General features: G+C 37.2%; 1 protein-coding gene and 1 long non-coding RNA gene across 3 annotated transcripts; one reads left to right on the top strand and one right to left on the bottom strand.

Annotated features, from left to right (window-relative positions):
- Nucleotides 1-4380: 4380 nt before the first annotated feature.
- LOC307173521 lies at nucleotides 4381-9309 on the bottom strand. 2 transcript variants are annotated; one of them, XR_013823867.1, is made up of 4 exons: nucleotides 9235-9309; nucleotides 8322-8513; nucleotides 6723-6888; nucleotides 4381-5042 (listed from the first exon to the last, which is right to left on the bottom strand). It is a non-coding gene; the product is annotated as an uncharacterized lncRNA (long non-coding RNA). The 2 variants fall into 2 exon arrangements; XR_013823868.1 differs by having other exon boundaries at nucleotides 8417-8513.
- Nucleotides 9310-10648: 1339 nt separating this feature from the next.
- On the top strand, nucleotides 10649-23342 carry zbtb34 (zinc finger and BTB domain containing 34). The gene is made up of 2 exons (XM_079896683.1): nucleotides 10649-10806; nucleotides 20362-23342. Exon 2 carries the CDS (start codon nucleotides 20396-20398, stop codon nucleotides 21920-21922), a length of 1527 nt encoding a protein of 508 aa, XP_079752809.1. The 5' UTR covers nucleotides 10649-10806; nucleotides 20362-20395; the 3' UTR covers nucleotides 21923-23342.
- The last annotated feature ends 691 nt before the right edge of the window (nucleotides 23343-24033 follow it).

Raw genomic sequence — 24033 nt, 5'->3', positions numbered from 1 at the left:
ATGAGGAGCCTTTAACAACTCACACATCATATTGGTTGAAACAGCATTGGGAAAAATGGAAGATGGTTCTGGGTAATCCAAGTTAATGCACGACGCTTACCGCATCTGTACAGTTGCCATGATCATTTGTGGAAATACTGCACACATCTAAAGACCTTTCATTATCACATTTCTCCGTTCGTATCAACCTTCTGCCAAGTGGCTTTCGCAGTCTTTAGGTTCCTTTCACAGACATCTTCAGGGAGCCAATTAAATGGCAGTGCGCTTTCTTTATTAAAGACTTAAAACATCATAGCCTATGGGAGACTGACAAGCCTATGAGCAGGGAGCTATATAGTTTGCCGGCTCTTGTGAAATAAAATTCATACATATTTACTGAGATATTCAAAAAAAAAGGTGGCATTAAAATGATTTCATCCGTTGGCATCGTGAAGAAACCGTGCAATTAAACAGGAGGGAAAAGCTATTTGTATTCCACAAATGGTTCCGTGAACGATTCCGCTCAAAAACCAAAAGAATCGGAAGATTTACGGCTGCCACTGACCCTGAGTGCTCGTGGTAGAAAGCCTCAGGAGAACCCCGACTCAGGCTTCATGCCAAACACTTTAAGATTTAAAGAGGTGATGAGGAAACTATCCAGATGAGAAAGGAACACATTGGTAGGAGCACAATACCCTTTCTCTTCCCATCTAACGCACACACACGTGCAGAAATCCTTCAAGCGACCGACCCGTTCTTTCCGCGCCGGGCCCGTCCCAGGGGGTCGGGGTAGCTGTGGAGGTGAGGTGTTACTCAGTGGCCACTCTGCCGGTGTTGAGGATTATGTTTATAGAGATGGAAAAAGAAACGAACGGGTAGGTTGTTTTCACTACGGGAACATTAACCACCACAGGAAGAGCTGTTGCCAGAGCCTCAGTTAGGACCGGAAATAAAGAATTTGTCAGCGTAATCGGAAGGTAATTAGGTGAAGCTAAGCAGTCGGGCCAGCAGAACGCAGGTTGCCCCCCTTTGCTCTATGAGGTGTCAACTGCTAGCTGTCTTAGCTTGGCAGACGTCTTAACCCACAGCGGCAGGGTTTGGGAATCTGTGGTGGAGCTGCCAGCTCCACCGCTCTGCTGAAGAGCCAAACAACATGACATGATCACAAATATCCTGGAAATGTAGTTTTAACCCGGCTTATCCGCAGACAGGAAACAGGGTCATGCTCAGAGTCCTCGCATCATTTGTATTCTCAGCTGCTAATTGGCCAGCTGTTGAGTGTGACATCATTAAAGATAATGGAGAAGGAGAATGATGCGTTCCATTCAGAAAGTCCTTTTTTGAACAAGTTGCTACTTGTTCTTGTTGATGCTCAACTTTTCTGTTATTTAATGAAAACGCAACACAAACCAAAAATCTTCCCAATTTTGTAAAATGAAAAGTTTATAACTCGTTAATTTAGTTGTATCCTCTTGCTAAAATCGACTGCAAGACCACATTTTAAAGTTGAGTTTTCCTTCCTGTGCCTTGATAAAGTTTTGATTAAGATTCACATTCTGGGATCTTGCATGCCAATGGTAAATATTTATGTTTTTGTTGATAATCGTACATCTGCGGTACAAATGCTAACACAGCATAGCATTGTTTATCCTTCACAAATCTCTCAACTGTTGCCATTTTGTTATTCTTATAACTTCTGATACAATATAAGCTTTTATCAGAGACTAGACATTTAAAGTAGAAATATCCCACATCTGATCATTTGAAATATAATATAATGTAACATAAGAGAACTGATGACCTTTTGTTTGTATGGTGGCAAGAACAGATTATTAGGCATTTACATCATTCTAACAGCTAACATTTATTTTTATTTTAATGCATTTTAAATGTAATTGTTACTAACCCTAACTAATAGTACAAAAAAAGTCCACTCCAATTAAAATGCCATGACACCACCAAAGGTCAAAAGTTGATCCGGTCAGGTGCAAAGGTTAACTTGCATTACACCGCCACTTCACCAGAATCAGCTGTGAGTGGGTCAGGCAGGGCTGGTTAAACTTGGTTTAGCTGGGTTATGAGAGGTACAGTCCAAAGGGTTTTGGATTCTCTCAGACGAGCACCTGAGCTCACTGTCTGCTCCCCGAGCGCTGACCCTTCATGACTGAGATATTACTGCTCCGGGCTGTTGCTCTGTACAAACCCCCCTCCCACTCTTTCTTTTTCTTCTCCGCTTTTTTGCTGTCGGCAGATTGAGCCTATAAATGGGGGGCTTTCAGGCTTTCAGGCTTTCAGGCAAGATCACAGGTGCTTATTTAGAAAATGACAATTTTGTCTTTCCATAATTTCATGTTACAGCATTAGCAGATCTTATCTAGAGCTGCTATCTTATGGTTGTGTAAGTTAATGAAAGATAATTTTCCCTGCTTCTCATACAGCATAGCCTGCTGTAGGATCTTGCTCTGTCTTTGGAAATCTGCTTAGTTCTGAACAATTACTTCAGCTGAGTACTTGTTCTTGCAGATTATTTGGCTTGATTCACACAATACTGCTTAAAATTGTAATCCCATACCACAAAAATACATTTTCAGTTATATTTTTAATACATTTGAAAATGTAAAAAAAAAAATATATATATAATAGATTTCGATTAGTTTTAGTTACTTATAATTCTTTATATATTTTTTAGGGCTGTCAAAAGATTAATCGCGATTAATCGCATCCAAAATAAAAGTTTGTGTTTAAATAATATATGCGTGTGTACTGTGTATAATTAAATTTGTATATATAAATACACACACATGCTTGTATATATTTAAGAAAAATGTGTAATTTATATATAAAAAAAATTATATTTATATATAATATAAATTATATATAAATATATACATTATATGTATGCAAATATTTCTTAAATATATACATGCATGTGTGTGTATTTATATATACAAAATAATTATACACAGTACACACACATATATTATGTAAACACAAACTTTTATTTTGGATGCGATTAATCACGATTAATCTTTTGACAGCCCTAATATTTTTAAAATATATTTTAGTCTAAATATATTTATTATGTCCAAAATATATATTTTGTATATCGCATACTGCAAAAAAATATGTTCGGTTACATTTTAAAAACATTTGAAAATATACAAAAAACTGCAATAGATTTTAAAATGTTCACTTTTTTTTTTTTTTTAAGTTTTAGTAACTTATAATTCTAAAAAAAAAAAAAAATTCATATATGTTTTAGTCTAAATATATTTTATATGTCCAAAATATATATTTTAAAAATACATGTAGCATTTACCCCAAATGTATTTTAAGTCAAATTTATTTTCTTGCCCCTTGAAGTAATTTTTTTGAATAGTTGAATAAATAAATACATTTTGGCATCAAAATATATGCATTTTGAAACAAAATATACTTTATCAAGTGTGCACTTCATATATATATATATATATATATATATATATATATATATATATATATATATATATATATATAAACAATAATATCACTAACAATAACAATGAGATATCCTTAATGAAAATCTGGTATGCAAAATCTAATTTGAATCTGCAAATAAACAATGTTTTGGGATAAACAAAATGAGAAAAAAATATGGAAAATAGTATTAAAGGGATTGTATTAAATCAGAAAAGTGCAAAATACAAGCATTTGCACTTGTGGTCTCAGACATTTGAACCCCTCTTCATCTTATAAACCACATTTTGTCAGATGTAACTAAGCCATCATATACCAGGCAGTAAATCATGGACAGCACACAAGCCCGACAGGACTAGTGGAAGTGATTTAAAGTGAGCGGTCAGCACCCTGAAGAGGTGTGTGAAGAGTCAAGACACTTCCTGCTGCGTCCTTCACAAACAGGAAGTTTAAATCCTGGGAGCAGACAGTGTCTGAGACGCATACCGAGGTACTTGCGTTTGGAGAAATATTTTTACAGGATTAACCCAGGCCACGGCAAACTATTTTCAGTCAAGGGCTTTAGGGTCCACGAGAGTTGAAGAAAACATCTCGGAGGCTAGAGGTGAACTACCATGTGTTGACATTGTAAAAGTAGTTACCAATACTTCTTTTTTTCTTTTTTTACAATTTCTTAGTTATATAATGATCAACTGAGACAAATTTCTTCTTGTTCTTTCCTTCTTTTTTTTTTTTAGTTGAGGCTCCATAACTCAAATACCTCCATCAAACCTTACATGTTTTTCAGGGGATGTAATTTCACCCACTTAAGGATCATTAAAAAGAGATCATATTAAATATCGCCGGTTAAGAGGCATACTGAGGGGGGATGGAGACAGAAATAATGAGGAGATTTGTTTGTCAGTCAAATTCTGAGCAGCTCAATCCCTTTAGCTGTCTGAGGGCCTGCGCCGTGCAAATGACCGAGGGTCCTTTTCTTGTGCGAATCTACCGATGAAATGTTGACAAAACAGACAATTTTGTGCAATTTTCTCCGTGGCACTCTTTCAGCGAGCCGGTCACTCAGAACCCCCTCATTTGATGTAGCACCACGCCGCGACCTTTGACATGTAGCTCGTCTTGGACTTCTTCTTCTGCGACGTAACAGTTGTGCCTTTCAGGTCAGGTGGACGCGGCCTCGGAGTTTAAGGCTGGAGGACTATAAAGGATCTCTTTGTGTGTCTTTCCCCTGCGGAGCATGAGCAGAGGGATAAGAAATGTGGTTAATGGCTCAGGAGTGGGCTAATCATCGGTTGCCATTACTGCTCCAATATCAGCAGGGATGACAGACTTATCAATGACAAAGGGCCCAGGTGAAGACCCAGACCGGCCCCCTCAGTTTTGATCTCTGGTCCGCAAAGCAGGAGCTTTCATTCGAGCTAAGCACCAGTCAGTATACTTCTCTCGCTCTTACTCTTTCTGTCTCCTTCTTTCTCTCCGGTTGTGCCAGGAATCACTCATCCGCTCTCCCCCCGTCCAGGCCCTCACGTTGTGTTCTCTCAAGCCTCAGCCATTATAGCCACAATTTGGCTTAATTTCTTAGGCAACTGCAATGTGATAATGCATCTCTGTGGAGAGGGTATAAAATCTCATGATTGTTCTTTTCATTTAACCTTTTTTTGTTCCTTGTACATTGTGTACATGAAAACGGGCGCTCTGACGTTTACTTCTTTTTATATTATGACAATGAAATGATTGTGTTCTTTTAAAAACCATGACAGAGAATACTAATGTCCATTTTATTTGACCACTTGCTGCATTTCAACAGCATATAGTCGTAGTGTTAAGAATATACAAAATAAAATATAATCTAAAAAAACAATTGTTGGTGCAGGTGAGAATTCAGCTTTGGCATCACAGGAATAAATTACAATTTAAAATATATTAAAATAGAAGGTAGTTGTTTTGAATTATAATATATATATATATATATATATATATATATATATATATATATGAAGAGTTCAGATGCAAAAGCCTAAGTGCCATCTGAAATTTTCTTCTAGAATGATCATTTTTATAAAGCTTGTATATTTAAGTTAAGTAATTTCACTTAAATGACAATTAATAGGTAATTTGCATTGCCATTTAAGTGAAATTATTGAACTTAAATATACGAGCTTGATAAAAATGATCATTCTAGAAGAAAATTTCAGATGGCACTTAGAGGATTTTGCATCTGAACTCTTCATATATATATATATATATATATATATATATATATATATATATATATATATATATATATATATATATATTAGGGCCGTGAAATGATTAATTACAATATATATTACATATATATATATAATTTCTTTGTGAAGGCAACTGAATACAAACTGTGACATAATATAACCGTTATGTTTTCTATCTTCGTCGCCTTGTGCAAATGTTATAAAACACAAAAGCAGAATAACTCCAATCACCCATTGGGTGCCAAATGAGAGCGCTTTATTTCCTATATTCAATCACCTCATTGTTTCCGTGTGAGAACCCTTACATCAATATTCTCCAAGCATATATTGCATAATTATCATCTCTCATTACAGCTCGCTATATAGTGGTGATTAGGTGTAATATTATCAGGAGAAGAGACCATGAACTACAGATGGGAGTTTGAGCATGTCGATCATAACACACATGCATAACTGCCTGGGAATATTGTTTGCTTCCAAGGGCTGAGTGTGATGTTAAATTAACGTTTTAGGATTACATCACAAACTTTTACATCATACTTCACAGTGATGATTGAATTTTTTTTTTTTTTTTTTTGTCTTACATAAACTCTCTTTGAAATTTTAGACTCCAAATAATTAGTCTTTTTGTTCATATTAATAAAAGCATTGTGGCTTGCAAGTATCTGAGGATCTTGGTCTGTAGGATTGTAAGCGGCTTATGAACACACTGAAATGTGTCCTGGGAGGAAGTTCGAAATGAAGAAAATTGAGTTTTCAACAAAAACATTGTTCTTTTTTTTTGGCAAGTAAATGATTTGAGAAACAGATTTCTTTTTTAAATAACAAAAATACATTCAACAACCCTCAGCACACAGGATGTTAAGACGTTTTGTAAAAGTAATTTCTTTCTAAACGTGAGAAATAATGTGAATTACACTGACAAGATGCATGATATATGAACGTGCTTAATAGCCTGATCGCCATATAGTATGTTTCAATCCCCGGCTTTGCCAAATAGTAACCTTAGAGGAATAAGTTCTGCACACACACACACACACACATGCACATGCACACCTGGACAACCCGAGCCTTTCACCGGCAGTCGTGGTGAGGAGCAGGTACTGACAGACTCAAACACCTGCTATTGGAAAGTATGTTCTCCCTCAGTGATCCTGGGTTTTACAGGACTGGGAGGCTATTGTTCTGTCCCGGTGCTGACAGCCAAGGTATTTCTGGACTCCTAGAGCACATACAAAAAAAAAAAAAAAAAGTAAAAAAAAAACAATGGCCAATTCATGTAAGTTAGTAGCCTATAGGAAAAATAGCTTTACTATATTTCAACTCCCTTTTCAGCTTTGAAAACAGTGTGTTTCTATCATTTTTATAGTATAATGTGAACCAACGTGTTATTTGAATTAGAAAATGTCTGAATTCCTTTATTCTATCCTTATCTGAGGGTCAAGCTTGCCTTTTGAAGACATCTAAAGATCCGTTAACACCCCGCAGTGACATTCACCTGTGACACAGCGCTGGCTGGCCAAGAATGCAGTGCACCTGTAAACCTGAGTTCCTCTGATCTCTATCTTCAGCATCAATCATCACTGGAATTTTTCATATGTATAAAACTTTTTACGTCTATTAAATGAGCGGAGAATAGATTTAGATAAATCACATTAGCAATGACAAACATCCATCTATTGGTTGATTTACTGACTGATTCAATCAATATGACAACACATACAATTGTAAACTACTATTCAAATGTCTTTTATGCTCACCAAGACAACAAAAATACAGTAAAATGGAATATTATTTAAGATAATTGTTTTCTATTGTAATATATTTTAATATATAATTTATTCCTGTGAATTTTCAGCATCATTACTCCAGTCTTCAGTGTCACATGATCCTTCAGAAATCATTCTGATATGCTGATTTGGTGATCAAGAAACATTTCTGATTATTATCAATGTATCAAGCAGTTGTGCTACTTAATATTGAATTATTAAATATTATTTACAAATGTTTTGAAACACAAATGTCTTTACTGCCACTTTGATCAATATAATACAGAATAACAACTTCTTTCAAACCCCCCAAACTTTCAAACTGTAGAAATCGTCCAGTCAAATAATGTCGACTAGGCATTTAACTTCATTTGCTGTTTTTGATCCCTGATATGCAGACTTGGGAAAGTCTGGAAAATGATCACCCAGTGAGGCCCGTCTTAAGCAGGAGGGGAATTTGCAAAGTCACCTGGGCTACAAACCGCCGCAAGGCACCTCTGAGCTCCGGGGCCACCCCGCTCGGGTCCCCAGCTCTGATCCCCGACGCCGACCCCGCTCAAAATCATCCCCATTAGCTTACTGCTGAGGAATTCTCGGTCAAGTGAATGCCACGGTGGCTAACAAAGCCCTGTTTCAAGGAAGATTACAACTTCAACAGGAAACCCTTTGATGAGTGAGACTGTTTGAAAATGTTATTAATATCACCATCACCCCTTAGGGTCAACAAAAACCATTTCTAATCACCCCGTACCTGTGGCTATGTATTCTTTTGTGTTATTGTGTGTATGTGTGAGAGAGAGAGAGAGAGAGAGAGAGAGAGAGAGAGAGAGAGAGAGAGAGAGAGAGAGAGAGAGCATGAGAGAGAAAAATGGGAGAATTATCTTACTGTCAGAGAATAGAGGGGAGACTTGTTTAACATGGGCCGCGCTCAACAGCACGTGCGATGACAAAGCGATTTTGCTCCTTACAACGGTCACCCACCTGCACTCAGATTAGGTCAGATATTCGTTTCTGAGGCCAAGCTGTCCCTCAAATTAGATGATGAAAAAAGCTCATTGTGGATAACATTCTTTCTCGGCTGAAGTGGAAAAAAGGGGAAAAATAAAGAAGAAAAAATGTAATACCTCATTATGCTGCTGTGGGAGGATCAATGGTGCTGTTTTAGAGACTTTAATTCCTGAATCTTGTTGTTTACATTAATTCCATTCTATTTCATACAAAATTACCGCCAGTATTTTAGACTTTCGGGGGCCAAAATGATTTATGTCTGCCTGTACATTTAGTGCAAAAACAACAATATTTGAGGAAAAGACAAATAAGGCATGATCATGTGACTGAAATGGCATATGCAAATATTTTAACAGGTATATAATTTTAATTGTGCATTTTAACATGTCGCATATTTCAAGACAAGTAATTCAGTCCAATGTTCAATTTCTAAACTTGATATGATTGTAGAATGTGCTCAGAGGCATCCTGTATTTCCAGTAAATAAACACATTATAAATGAACACATCTGTGGAATTTCAAAAAGACCACTTTGCATACATTGGTTGAGTTCAAAATATATCCTTCTAAATGTTAATTGTGAATTACTGTAAAAGAGTTGTGCAATTATTCACTCTTAAACTCTTAAAAACAAAGGTTCTTCGATGGGTCTTTCTTGAAGTAACGTTAGGCCTACAATTCTCACATTATATGTTCTTCATATAGTAGTGTATTGGTTAGGTGAGTTATTTAAAACACCTGTACATAGAGACCTAGAGAATAATAATAAAAAAGTTTGTTGAGGAACTTACCAAGTTTCTAATATTGCATTGCATCCAGCTGAAACGTTTCGTCGACTGTCATCAAATTGTTACAGTGCTGCAATCAGCATATACAAACATATACTATATATATAATACGTTGTTTCTGTCATTGTTCAATATCATATTATAGAGACTATTATATGCTAATTTATAGCTATAGAGTAGCCTTTGTGATCACGGTTGTTGTTTACCGAGCAATGTGAACGAACGTCTTCTCTACTTGTTAATTTAGGCTATGGCGCCCTCTGCTGTTAGATTTGTATTAAAGCAGCTTGAAACTGGCCAGCTGAAGGAGGCAGATGGGTTATTTTGACTTCATTCTGAGTTTGATGATTACACTTTACACATGTAACTGTAGTATACGTGGGGGAAAGATCTGTGGCCGGTTGCATAAACTGCTAAAACTAGTCTTACAAGTTAGTCTTCAATTGTTTTTCTTTAAGATGCTCCTAACTTTTTAAGTCAGTTATATAAAAAACACAGATTGGTCTAATTTGAATATGTATATAATAAGACTGATTACCCCCTGGTTAACTGCTAGTTGACTAGTTATTAAGACACAGTGTTATGAAACTGGCTCTGATTAACCTAATATTTGTGTTTTCAAAATGTTAACTCATGTTAAAATATTCTGAAATAATTAATGAAGCTATTTACTTTTTAATCCATAATGTATATTGTTGTATTTTATTTGATTATTTATAATGATAATAATACAAATATGATGATGATGATGATAATAATAATAATAATAATAATTAATATTATTATTTTATAATTATTATATTTATAAAATTATAAAAGAAACAATACTATAATCACTATAATCAATACTACTACTACTACAACTAATAGCCCTAGTAATAATAATAATAATAAATATAATAATAATAATTATTATTATTATTATTATTATTATTATTATTATTGTTGTTTATAATATTATTATTATCTTCGAATATTATATAATATTTTAAAATAATAATATTATAAAACTCTTTTACTAGACATAATAATAATAATAATAATAATAATAATAATAATAAATAATAATAATTTTGTATTATTATAAAATATTAAATAATTATTTTACTAGCCTATATAATGATAATAATAACAGCAATAAAAAATATTATTATTATTATTATTATTATTATTATTATTATTATTATTATTATAGCCTTTATGGTCCTTTAACGATTTATACTGGCCTCCCAAACTGTTTTAGTGGGTATTCACAGAAATGAAGACTGGATACCCTTCACTGAAATTATTGCAACAAAGCTAACATCCTTAAACATACACTCCCCGACCCTTGTACCGAAAAGTCAGAAGGAAAGGGGGCGAGTCCTACCGCTGATCTCTATAGCATCCACCGGAAGATTTCCTTGACAGCACGTCAAGACACTCGAGAGACAGAGCGCGTCCCCTGGAGACCGCACGCGTCCACTTCCGGTTTGGCAGAGAGCTGGAAAAATAGCAACGGCAGAGGAGCACAGCTGGGGAAGGAGCTAAAGCGAGTCGCTGTGCAGAGGAATGGGCGACGTTTGATCGGAGAAGGTGAGACGCGACTTTATTAACGGCGCATTATATCTGCTCAGACGTCACCGTTGGTTTATTTGGCGCAGTTCTATCGGACGCATCTAAATACATGGCGCTAACCGGCTAACTTGTTAGCATTCCGTGACAGCTTTGGTACGAGCTAGCCTGGCAGCAACTCGGCTGTCGCAAATGTAATGTGGGAGAGTTCGCATGCAGCGCCGGGCAAATTAAACGGTCATGGGCCGTTTTACACCGTTCGATAGCAGTTCAACGAAGCGTACGTGTTTGTTTTCCCTTCAGATGCAGTCAGTATTAACTGCCAACCTCCACATTCCGCATTCCCCTCAATCACAAGCAAGAGGGCCACTTTCACACCCTGAATTTGTTTTAGACAAGTAAAACTTTTGATCACAGCCGTGGAAGTGACGCAAAAGTAACTTACGTTAACTAATTTCATTAAGGTACTAAAAATATCGAAAGTGCAAGACATTGGCTGTCACAGTAACTAGAGAGCTGCCTATCTAGACCGTTTTATAGATGCGTTTGAACGTGCCTGTTAGGCTATGCTTACAAATTCTAAGTAGGCAGCTCACTTGGTTTAAAAACAAAAAAAACAGTCGGGGACTGATTCAATTCAATTGAGCTGTTACTGATTTATTTAACAAGGTGATAATGATTTATTTGAAGTTAAAGTGAAATTACATTTAGTTGGCTTAGTAAACCATTATTAATGTATTAAAGGGATAGTTCACTTTAAAATGAAAATTCTGTCATCATATACTCACCCTCATGTTGTTTCAAACCTGTATGAATTTCTTTCTTCTGCTGAACAGAAAGGAAGATATTTAGAAGAATGTCAGTAACCAGGCAGTTTCTGGGTCCCATTGACTTCCATAGTAGGAAAAAAATATACTATGGAAGTCAATGGGACCCAGAAACTGTCTGGTTACTGACATTCTTCTAAATATCTTCCCTTCTGTTCAGCAGAAGAAAGAAATTCATACAGGTTTGAAACAACATGAGGGTGAGTATATGATGACAGAATTTTCATTTTAAAGTGAACTATTCCTTTAAATTCGTAACAGTATTGGATGTAGTTTACTGTCTCTAAGGGTTAAGTTTGGTTCTGAGTTAGTTTCGTTTTTGTTAAATTGTTAGTTCACTCAAAATGATAAGGAAAATGAACGTGGATGGTGTCCCTAACTTAAATTCTGCCTGTCGTTTTGGGTGAATTGACCCTTTAAATTCCACAAGGCATAATGTATGCAACTATCTACAAACAGTACTGTGTCTATAAGATGACTTTAAAATATTTTACTTTTTTTTTTTAATGTACAGGACAGTAAAGTGTGAGTGTTTCAGGTGAATGTCAAAAACAGTTTCACTTTCATTGGTTGTTCATGTGGCATAAAAATTCCTTGTCGTGAATGTGTTTGAAATCTTTTTCTGAGGTGAGTTGTTCTGTTTGTACTGTCCATCATTTTGGACTTTTATCATAAGACTTGGAATAAAGCCATTCACCACACAATATAGGCTAACGGGTTTAAAGGGCAGGATAAATAGGGTTGTTCAACTCAGCTGGTAGTTCATATGTCCAGCAATGATATGTGAGTTAGGTTATTTGATTGGTTACTTTGCTGTTAACAAGAGTACAATAACATGTATCTTTTATTGACCTTTCAACATTTAGTTTTTTTTTTTTTTTTTTTTTTGTGCTAGCTTTTGCAATACTGGTAATATTGTTGGTTTCTATGTGATAAATTGCTTTAGTTTTTTCTCATTTGCAAGTCATTTTGGATAAAAGCAGCTGCTAACTGTATTTGGAAAATGCAGGCTAATAAGGTAAAATGGACAGTCTGACAAACAAATTGCAAGAATAATATAGTGCAACAGTTGGGTTCCGGAAGTAACAATCCCATTAATTTTCTCCCTAGGGGAATTGATTTTTAACCATTTTTAACAGTTCACACAGAATAAGTTTTTGCTGTTAAAAACCTGAGACGCAGGTCAGTGGAACGGAAACGTTCTGAAGAACATTCCATACCTTTTTGATAAAGGTGTACGTTCAGTGATGTTGAAATTAGCCTCTGGCATGTGTTCAAGGTGATTGTGTACCTGAAGAAGGTATTTATTTTGAGCAATAGTCTGAAATTGAAAGTACAATTTTTGCATTTGCTCATCAGGAAGTTCATAAGAAAGTGTCTTCATTTTGGTTTTCCCCATGTCCTTGTCATCTTAAAAGCCATGTTACGGCATTCAGGAGTCATAAATGTCCCTCCTAACCACTCAGAATGTTTTCTCAACCAGGCTTGTCTGAACAGACGGAGCCAAACCAATTAAGCTGTGTGCATGAGTAGGCATTATTGTTTTGCACTCGATAAACCTTTCATTTTTTGTGGCTGTGTCTGCTTCTCTTCAGTATTAGCTGTTAAGGGGTTTTGGTTAGTAAATTCTCCTGTTATGGCAGATTTATAGCACAGAAAAGGAGAAGGATTTTTCTTGCACTTTATACAAGACATCACCTCCGCTGCTCAGGATCTAATGCTCAGGTTTCTGAATCTTATGACATTGACTGTGAGTATAAAACTTGAATGTTTTGGGAACATCGATGAGCAGTTTGTCCCTGAAGCTTGTGGTTCAGTGGGCTTTGGCTGTGTATTCCTTGTCTCTTGGCCAGCTTGAATGGGGATTGACTTGGGAAAGAAGAAAGGATGCCTTTGACCTGCGCACCCGAAGCAAAACAGAATGACTTGGTGGTATTTTTATCCACTCTGATTATGCCTGTTGGATATGCAAAGCCTGGCTGATTTCCCTTGCCAGTTCCTTTATAGCGATTCTTAATTATCCTTTCGAATTTGTGCAGCAGATTCCCTTTGATGTAGCTTTTCTTTTCTTGCCATTAAAATGGCCGGAGTCGTGGATGGCGATGGTTGAAGGCACAGAATGGGCCTGGAGTATGTTCTTAATGCACATTGGCCTTTTTATGATCTTTCTCCTGTCACGATCAGGAGCAATATGTTAGTGTTTTAACTGAAGATTCCTTTGGTGTAGCCTCATGCCTGGGACCAGGGATGATACCCAGAGCTTCTGACCCATTTTTTATTAGCTACCGCTGTGTTGTTGAGCTCTATATTATCTTGATATATATGCTAGCAGCATAACATTACAGCAATTCTTTGACAGCGGCGGTTATAGAAATATGTGACTAGGTTTACAAACTACAGTCACTAGTCACATATTTCTATAACCGCCACTGTCAAAACATTGCTGTAATGTTATGCTGCTAGCATATATCAAGATAATATAGAGCTCATCAACACAGCGGTAGCTAAAGCTTGAATGTTCCTCTTGCGCTTGAATGTTTAAATCGACAAAACTAACACTTTCGTGATGACGGACCCGATCAGGGCAGTGACAATTCCATTAACACTCCTGAGAAACTTTCATCGGGCAGGCCTTATTGTCAAGCCCTGTTGTTCAATCAAAGTGTTGTTGAGATAAGTCATATTGCTCAGCATTCTCGTGGCAGTTCTTGAAAACAGTTCCCCACAAAGTTTGCAAGCACTTCTGGCAGCTTTTCCGCCCTCTCACGGCCTATCGGTTTCCTCCTGCCAGACTGTGCATGTTAAGCATTTTTGGCAGTACTGGACTAGGTTTTATTTTGCAGAATAGGCTGAAAGCTGCTTATCTTGAAGCAGGCCTTCTGCAGCGTTCATTTGCCAATGCTGATATGGCAGTTTCCACACTTAACGGCTTGCTCAGTGAACCGGTAAAATAAGTTTTCCCAGTTAGCCATGAGTTTTTATTTTTACTGTTGTTTAGGGATTCTGGGTAGTATTTGGGAATTAAATGGGGCTATAGTACAGATTTTACTGTAATGTGTTTAAAAAAAGGCTAATTTAGATTAACCTAAGAAAGATGAATTTGGCTGAGATGGTGTTTACCTAATTTCAATGTCTGATTTGATCTGCTTACTTAGTAGGCTAATACAAATGCATGTAAAATTGCCGTTTTAGAATATTTAACTTGCTGATCCACTAGTTAAGAGATACAATAAGTAACCTATGGTTAGATATGAAGATGTGTCATGGAGTGAACCAAGGCAACTCGATCCCTTCAACTGGAACAGCTCTTTGATGGCAAAAAAAAAAAAAAAAAGCTTTGATATATGCATATTGCCAAATCTTTTACATGACGTTGCCGTCTATCTTATTTTGATGACCTTTAACAATCAATCTTCTCAGCAATCCACCATTTAAATATGCCCCTACTTGCAACCCAGAGTATACTATGAGGAAGTAGTTTCATAATTTGATTGTTGTCAATGCTCAAGAGCTGTGTTAAAATCTCCCCTCAAGTACACAAGCCTGAGTGTGAAACCTGCGATTGCATCTCCCTGGAGTGCAGCCAAGACCCCTTGGGTCCCCCTTGGGTCCACCAGATCAACTGAGTATACATTCTTGATTTTCTAGTTCAACTTGGTTTTCATAGAAGTGTGCAAGTGGCACAGCTCCTTTTTGATATGGCTTCCCTCTGTGAACGTGTGAATGTAAAGGAAATAGAATTTTAACGTCTACTAGCCTATATGTTAAACGTGATTTTCCACATTTTTTTTCACATCCATTTTCTTTCCGGATTTCATTCACAATATGTTTATGTATGCATGTTTAACAACCGTCAGCATTCAGCAAATACGCATTTATCATTTAAAATCTTGTTTTTGGAATATCTAATAAACATTTAATTTCACAAACCTTGCAGACTTCGTCGAATCCAGCTGTCAGATATTCTGAAGTGCGCATTTGTAGCCTGCATGAATGTGTTACTCTGTGAGTGACGGTTGGTCCATGTGATTGAATGCGGACAGGAGAGTTCAGGTTCATTGAGACACACGGTCAACAAACTTAGTTTAAACCCTTGATTTCAAAATATGCTGTGCTATATTCATTTGCCCACTATGTCATATTTATGCCATTTTCACTGTGTGCTGCATGTAAAATTAGTGTTACCATGTCTTTATTTGAAAAAATATGATTGCCAGTATGCACAAACTTGCCAGATTAATACTGAGTGCCCTGTTGGCTACTGTGTTTACTTCCTTTCCATCTAAAGTAGGCCTAAGTCTGTTTAATTTAGAGATTAATTTTTTTATTCATTTTATATATTAGACGAACTATATGTATATAGATACAGTGCTATGCATAAGTTTAGACACCCATGCTAAAGTTGACTAAAAAGAGGAATAAAAAATTATCTTTTGGAAATTGAACTTAATGCCTTAATTAAAAAAATGAGGAAAAATCCAACCTTTAAGGACACCAATTTTCTTTGTGAATGAATAATGTATTGTAAATAAATAAATGTTCTTCCTTAAAATACAGGGTGCATAAGTCTGGACACCCCTATGTTAAATTCCCATAGAGGCAGGCAGATTTTTATTTTTAAGTATTTTTTTTTATTTATTTTTTAGGATACTATGCATCCTGATAAAGTTCCCTTGGCCTTTGGAATTAAAATAGCCCCACATCATCACATAGCCTTCACCATACCTAGAGATTGGCATGGAGTACTTTCCATAAGATCATCTCTCAATGCAAATCAAACCAGCTATTAGGCTAACTGAAATAAAACCATGGTGTCCAGACTTATGCACCCTGTATTTTGCACTATTTATTTAGTCAACTTTAGCATGGGTGTCTAAACTTATGCATAGCACTGTATTTGACATTGTTTCTCTTACTTTCTGGTGTTTCTATGAGTCCTCCTCCTCCCCTCTTTCTTTCTCTCTTGACCATGGCAGAATGACAACATATGGGTGGTGAGACGGGTTTCTTGGCAAGTCCTGCCAATCGGAGAAAGTGTTTACTCTCCCAAAATTGCTGACTGAGACTCACATTGAATCACTAGACTAGAGAGTGAGAAGATGAGACTTTAGGTGGTTGGAGGCGTAGGAGGGCCTGGGAGAATGTAAAGAGGAAGATAAGAACAACAACTTTTCATTTACAGAATTCTTGCAAATTCTGCTTTTTCCCATTTCTTTTTAAATGCAGCTTTTATAATGCGGTGTTCTGTTCAACATATTACTTGCAAGCTAAGTGGCTGCAGTTTTTACTTTTATGCTCTTATTGATGGATCATTCTTTCTCCCACATCGTTCTTGGCCATGTATCAACTTGATCTAATGAATTCTCTGCACACACCCATGAAGATCTTATTGGTTCCCAGGTATTTTCCCTCTGCTTTTTAGACGTTGCTCTTGATGACACCTTTGCTTAAGAGCACTATATGAACTACTCTAATACTTGATGGATTTAAGTGTGTAAAGACCAGTCATGGCCATAGGCTGTCTTTGTCATTTAAATAGGTAGAGATGTCTGTTGAGTCTTTAAAGTGCTTGAGCTTCAATCTATGCAGCACACAAGGGATTCATGTTTTGGATTAAAGTGTACACTAGATGCTTCACTCAAACTTGCTCTCTGGAGCCACAGTGCAACTGGCCATATACAGTGCTATGCATAAGTTTAGACACCCATGCTAAAGTTGACTAAAAAGTTGACAATTTCATCTTTTGGAAATTGAACTTAATGCCTTAATTTAAAAAATTAGGAAAAATCCAACCTTTAAGGACACCAATTTTCTTTGTGAATGAATAATGTATCGTAAATAAATAAATGTTCTTCCTTAAAATACAGGGTGCATAAGTCTGGACACCCCTATGTTAAATTCCCATAGAGGCAGGCAGATTTTTATTTTTAAAGGCCAGTTACTTCATGGATCCATGGATACTATGCATCCTGATAAAGTTCCCTTGGCCTTTGGAATTAAAATAGCCCCACATCATCACATAGCCTTCACCATACCTAGAGATTGGCATGGAGTACTTTCCATAAGATCATCTCTCAATGCAAATCAATCCAGCTATTAGGCTAACTGAAATAAAACCATGCCAATCTCTAGGTATGGTGAAGGCTATGTGATGATGTGGGGCTATTTTAATTCCAAAGGACAAGGGAACTTTATCAGGATGCATAGTATCCTGGATCCATGAAGTAACTGGCCTTTAAAAATAAAAATCTGCCTGCCTCTATGGGAATTTAACATAGGGGTGTCCAGACTTATGCACCCTGTATTTTAAGGAAGAACATTTATTTATTTACGATACATTATTCATTCACAAAAAAAAATTGGTGTCCTTAAAGGTTGGATTTTTCCTATTTTTTTTTTAATTAAGGCATTAAGTTCAATTTCCAAAAGATGATTTTTTTTATTCCTCTTTTTAGTCAACTTAGCATGGGTGTCTAAACTTATGCATAGCACTGTATTCCTTTCTTTTTTTCTGATTTATGAAGCTCTGTGAAATTAGTCAGATGTTGTGTCTTATTACGCATTTACTAGGGATGCACAATCTATTGGCCACCATATCGGTATTGGCCAAAATATTTTATCAACGAAATCGAGTAAATTAGGCTGAAATATTAAGGCTGATAGATAATGTATTATGTCCTTCAGTTGAACTTCAGATGTGCACTGTTTGCCATGATGGTTTTGAATTGCGTAAAATATGATTGGAATTACTTTGAAAAGGAAATACATTTAAGTGCAACGCAAGTCTGTCTTGGGTACACTATAGGCTACACTGCTGTAAAAGAATGCTGTGAATTCTTGGTTCGCCCTGTTACGGGATGAGCGCATCCACACCTTCATGACACGCACAGTCATGGGTGCTGGTGCATTTGCAACCTATTGTGCAATTGTAAGTTGTAATATCATGTTTATTTTGTGTTTATATATGATTTATCACATATAGGATGTGTTTGGTTAAGTTAATTAACGTGGTAGTAAAGCGCTCCAGTTTACCAGTGATCATCTTTAGCTTCAGCACGCGCAGCTCAAATGGCAATTAATGTTGCATTAACTATGACTTGGACTGTCATATACATAATGAGAACACTAGTAATAAAACGTTGTTAGGCTAGTTCTTTGGGTTTAGGCTAGTTAGCGTGTTTCAGCGTGTTACGGGAGAAACGCATCCACCACAGGAGTTGCACATTCTATTTATTAGTTAATAATTTATTTATTTATTACATAATAATTAGTTAATTTTGTGCAGATGTAAGTTGTAATATTATGTTTATACTATATAATGCCAACATGTACACTAACATTCAATAGTCTGGGGTCACATATTATTTATTTATGTATTAAATTGATGTTTATTCAGCAAGCATGATGACAGTAAATAAATTTGTCAAAAGATTTCAATTTCAAATAAATTGTTAAAATTGCTAATCATCAAAGAATCCTGAAAAGATGTATTACGGTTTCCACAAAAATATTAAACAGCACAACTATTTTAAACTCTGATAATATGAAATGTTACTTGAGCACCAATGCCCAGTTGCATACACATAGGCATTATGTAAAGATAGTGCCTTTTAGTTCACCCAAAAATGAAATTTCCGTCATTAATTACTCACCCTCATGTCGTTCCAAACCCCTAGGCCTTCTTTTATCTTTGGGTGAGTGTTTAATGACAGAAATTTAATTTTTGGGTGAACTAACCCTTTAAGTACTACTATGACCAACTAGCAGTTAGTCAAAGGGGTAATCAGTTTTTGGTATCAAATTTACGAAAAGGTAAATGTTTCAAAATGTAAGAATAATGCACTAGTTAAACGAATGTCGTCTATGAGTAAATGGAACTGTTTTTCTCATGTGGATGTTGCATGTGCATTGTACAACAGCATGGTTGCTCTCATGTGTAAAAAGACTGGTGAATTGTGGTTAGACACTAGACAGGTTGGTGCCAATGTACCAACGGCATCTTTTGTTTGTTTATTGGGTTAATGTGTAGATTTGTGCTGTACTGTACTGTTCTGAAATGGAAGCGCTGATTATTACTAGAATTTTATATAATTGGACCACACAAGGGTTGAGTAACTACCTCAAAACACAATACACATTGCAATACATAAGTCACAATTAAACGCATCACAATATCATAATTGGATTGCAATTAAAACTGTACCAAACATGTGAAAGAGAATGATCATGCGGTGTCAGTTTCAATCTCTTGGTTCATTCCAGAAATAGCCTATAGGTTCAAGAGGGTTATGCTTTTCAATGTGCTTCTTCGTTAATTTAACCATAGGAAATTTAGAAATGAACACATAAATATAACTCAATGATACAAAGACCTGTACACTGGGAAAAAAATCTGGGGGAAAATATTTTGTCTGTTGATAAATGGCTGTACAGCAAAGCCCACGTCTTCATGCACAAAAGTCAACGCATATTTCCGCAGAATCAGGATGCCTGATATTCATAAAATTCTACTAATTCAGTCTTTTGCATTTATTATCAAGTATTTTGGCAAATTGGATTAGGCTATATATTCAAATACCAACAAGATTGCAGTACTGTCAGCTATAACAAATTTTACCTGCAGATTTCAACAACTGTGAAAAAATATGCAAATTCCATCTGTGCTTAACATATAATATACCATTCATTTAGCTTAATCTTTTTAATATCTATAAATGTGTTTCCTCACACATTGTTTTCTTTCATTCAGGTTCTCTACAAACCAGGAGAGACGTCAGTGAGTCATGGAGGACTGTGGTAGCCTCATAGAGTTTGATGTACCTGAGTTCAGCAACACCGTCCTGAACCAGCTCAATGAGCTCCGTCTCCAGGGCAAGCTGTGCGACATCATTGTGCACATTCAGGGCCAGCCGTTCCGAGCCCACAAGGCTGTTTTGGCCGCCAGTTCACCATACTTCCGTGATCATTCAGCACTTGGCACAATGAGTGGCCTCTCCATCTCCGTAATCAAGAGCCCTGAGGTGTTTGAGCAGCTGTTGGCCTTCTGCTACACTGGCCGCATGGCATTGCGCCTACGTGATGTCATCAGTTTCCTCACGGCTGCCAGCTTCCTCCAAATGCAGGCTGTGATTGACAAATGCACACAAATTCTTGAGGGTATTCACTCCAAGATAAGCATCCCAGTGCCTGATGGGACAGATCCAGATGACGATTGCACCTCCTCAAGGTCTGGACCCAATGGTGTGAAAGATGGTGGTATCTTTTTAAACCCCACTCAGATTTCGCCACCCTATTATCCTCGCCAGAATCATTGCGCGGAAGGGCGGAACTCAGGTAAGGGGATGGCGGAGGAGGGTCAGTCAGACCGAGGGAGCAGCGACGGCATATCTGAGCAGGAGGTGTCCATGGAGGTTGAGTCGGAACAGATAGAACTCATCGGGAAGGATGGGCACGTGACAGATGTCCATATAAAGCTGGAGAAAACCGACCGGCCCAGCTACTCCGATAGCTCGTCGGCAGGTGACGATGGCTACCACACAGAGCTAGTGGATGGTGAGCAGGTGTTGGCTGTCAGCGTGGGATCATACGGGCCTGTGCTTTCCTCTGCCAGATACACTTACTCGGCACTACCTTCCCCCTGTTTTGTCAGCCTGAGTTCCTCTAGCCCATCTCGTTCCTTGCTCAGCAGCGTCCGGGGTGGTCGTGCCCGACCGAAACGTCCCGTGCCTCTTCCAGCCGATCTACTTACTCAGCTCAAGCCTGGTGCCGACGAAGGAGATCCACCTGCGACGGCAACTACCTTCGAAAACGACGTAAGGGAGCGTAGTTTCCGCGGACAGTGGTACCCCTACAACGAGCGGCTCATCTGCATCTACTGCGGCAAGTCCTTCAATCAAAAGGGCAGCCTGGACCGTCACATGCGTCTGCACATGGGCATCACACCCTTCGTCTGCAAGTTCTGCGGCAAGAAGTACACCCGCAAAGATCAGCTGGAGTACCACATCCGCGGCCACACGGACAACAAACCCTTCCACTGCCAGATCTGCGGCAAATGTTTTCCCTTCCAAGGCACACTCAACCAGCACTTGCGCAAGAAGCACATGACCTCTGGCACAGAAGTTAATAATCACACTGACTTGCTGGGAGAGGCACCAGATGGCCAGAGAGGGGAGCAAGAGGATACCTCAGAGGGCGAAGTAGCCTGCGGAGCAGCGTACCCCGATGATTTGTCGATAAAAACCGCCAGCGAAGAGAGTGGCAAGTGTAGTCCGGAAGAAACCCCTGCGTCCAAACCCCTGCGTGGATATTAAGTAAAACCTTTTCCATTAACTTGGTTGTTTGTCCTACTTATCTAATAAGGAAGCTTAAATGGTTACTCTTTTCATGATTAAGCCCAGCTGTTTCTAAAGAACGACAAGAAATAACCCGCCTTGCCCATTTTCTACTCGTCCATTTTTGTGGAAGTTCTACACAGGACTAAGACGGAGAGAAAGAGTTTTTAAGGAGTTGTTGGGGTTTTTTTTCTCAAAGGGAAGGAGTCCTATAATCGGGGAATTAAATAACTGGGGAGGGGGTCTCTGTAATCAAGGCCTCCTAAGAGTTTTATCACATTTTTATATATCTATATATATTTCCATGTTTTTCAACATATTTACAGAGTAATATAGGCATGTTGCAATAATGAATAATGTGAAAGCTCAGATGAGATGCTTGTCATATCACGCTTTTACCTGACCTGTTTTTGCACATGTGGCCTGTAGTAGGTCACTCACTCACAAGGAATGGTTTATCTGCCAGTGCAAGACACATCTGTTCAATACCTCATTACACAACCTCAACATACTCATAATGGACAGTATTTGTAGCTTGTCATCAACTCCAGCCAGGTTTTACCTCATAGCAAAGAACCTGAACGGAGGGGAAGAAGCTTCTCTCAATAAAGTTCTGTTTGTTTTTTCAAAGGGTTGGAATGCGGAGGCAAAAAACCCCTGATCAAAACATCTCCACTTTATACTACTTCAGTGAAATATTCTTTAGTGATTGTATGAATTCTGGATGAATCTTGTTCAGTTTTCTTTAGCAGCCATGTTATGTATGTCTATGGGAAAATTGCTAGTACAAGGTGTACCTGTGGTGTATTTTCAGGATCTAGGATCTACTACATATGATGCTGTTTTCTTCCACCTTTTCATTATTACAATGCCATATTTTTCCTAGAATCACAGTCTGTCGTTATGCACTCATTCTGTAACATTATCCATTTGGTTATAATATCAATGGTATAGTTGCAAATTAGTGCTTGAGTAGCAGCGCAGTCAACTATATTATTTAATTAAGGAATGTTAAGTCAATTTTTTTGCTTTTGTGCCAATCTTTCTATCTTTCTATCGTTCTATCTTTCTATCTTTCTTTCTTTCTTTCTTTCGCACAAAAAAAAAAAAAAATCAATGTTATTTTGCAATTAGATTTTTCCCAGACACGAGGAGGGTGTGCCTTTATTATAAATTAACATATTTGTAAATGTGTTTCTGAAAGGGGTTCATTCAAGATATGAAAATTGACTAAGGGCCATACCGTCATGGGAAGAACGAAAAAAAACAAAAAACTTCTTGGTGAAATATTTATAGTATTAATGTCCACACTTGATCAGTGGTTAAAATTTCAAACAACTTTACTTGTTTCGCTGGCTCGAAAGAGCTTTAGTTTTTTTTTTTCAGTAACGTGTGGAATGGACAGCTGTGATAAGAATCTCTTAGGCTTCTCACACTTAATGTTATCTGTTGATTTACAGACCAAAACGTATGGTGTTTCAGTACAAGAAATTAATAATTGAAGAAGATTCACTGCTTTTGTTATGTTAGTATGGAGTTGTATTGTTTATGCTGGGAGGTATAGTGTTGGGTTTCATACTACAATAGCGCAGTAATAAGATAAACCTGCAGTTTCAGTACCACTGTTGTGAACACTTTTATGTGTTGAACATTGTGAAGAGAGTGCCCTGGACAATATCTCTTCCTATCCATTTTCACTTATGTAACTGGTGCAAAACGTCATACCTCACACTTTTTTTTATTAGATACTTTAGATACATTTTGTTATCACCACACTGTCTTATTAATTCTAAAAGATAAGCAGCTGCATACGATGCAAAACAAGTAAAATAGCTCATATTTTACATTATCACTACAGTCGAGCATCTGCCTCCCTGTCTGCAATATATTTGATTTATAGTTTTGGATGCTCAGACAGATTAAAACATGCCTCGTTCTCTCAACATTCAAGTGCTTTCAAGTTTGCTTGACATACCATTTAGATATTTACCTTACCACACCCTCCATAAGTTCACTTTAACAACCACCAAGGATACTTTGCATAAGCAACGTACCCTTTTGTTTAGAGACTGCGGTATTATCCTACCAAG

Source organism: Squalius cephalus (genome assembly GCF_949319135.1).
Source record: "Squalius cephalus genome assembly, chromosome: 16".
Classification (NCBI taxonomy): domain Eukaryota; kingdom Metazoa; phylum Chordata; class Actinopteri; order Cypriniformes; family Leuciscidae; genus Squalius; species Squalius cephalus.
Note: the sequence above shows the minus strand (reverse complement) of the source record. Positions and strands in the feature narration are given on the sequence as shown.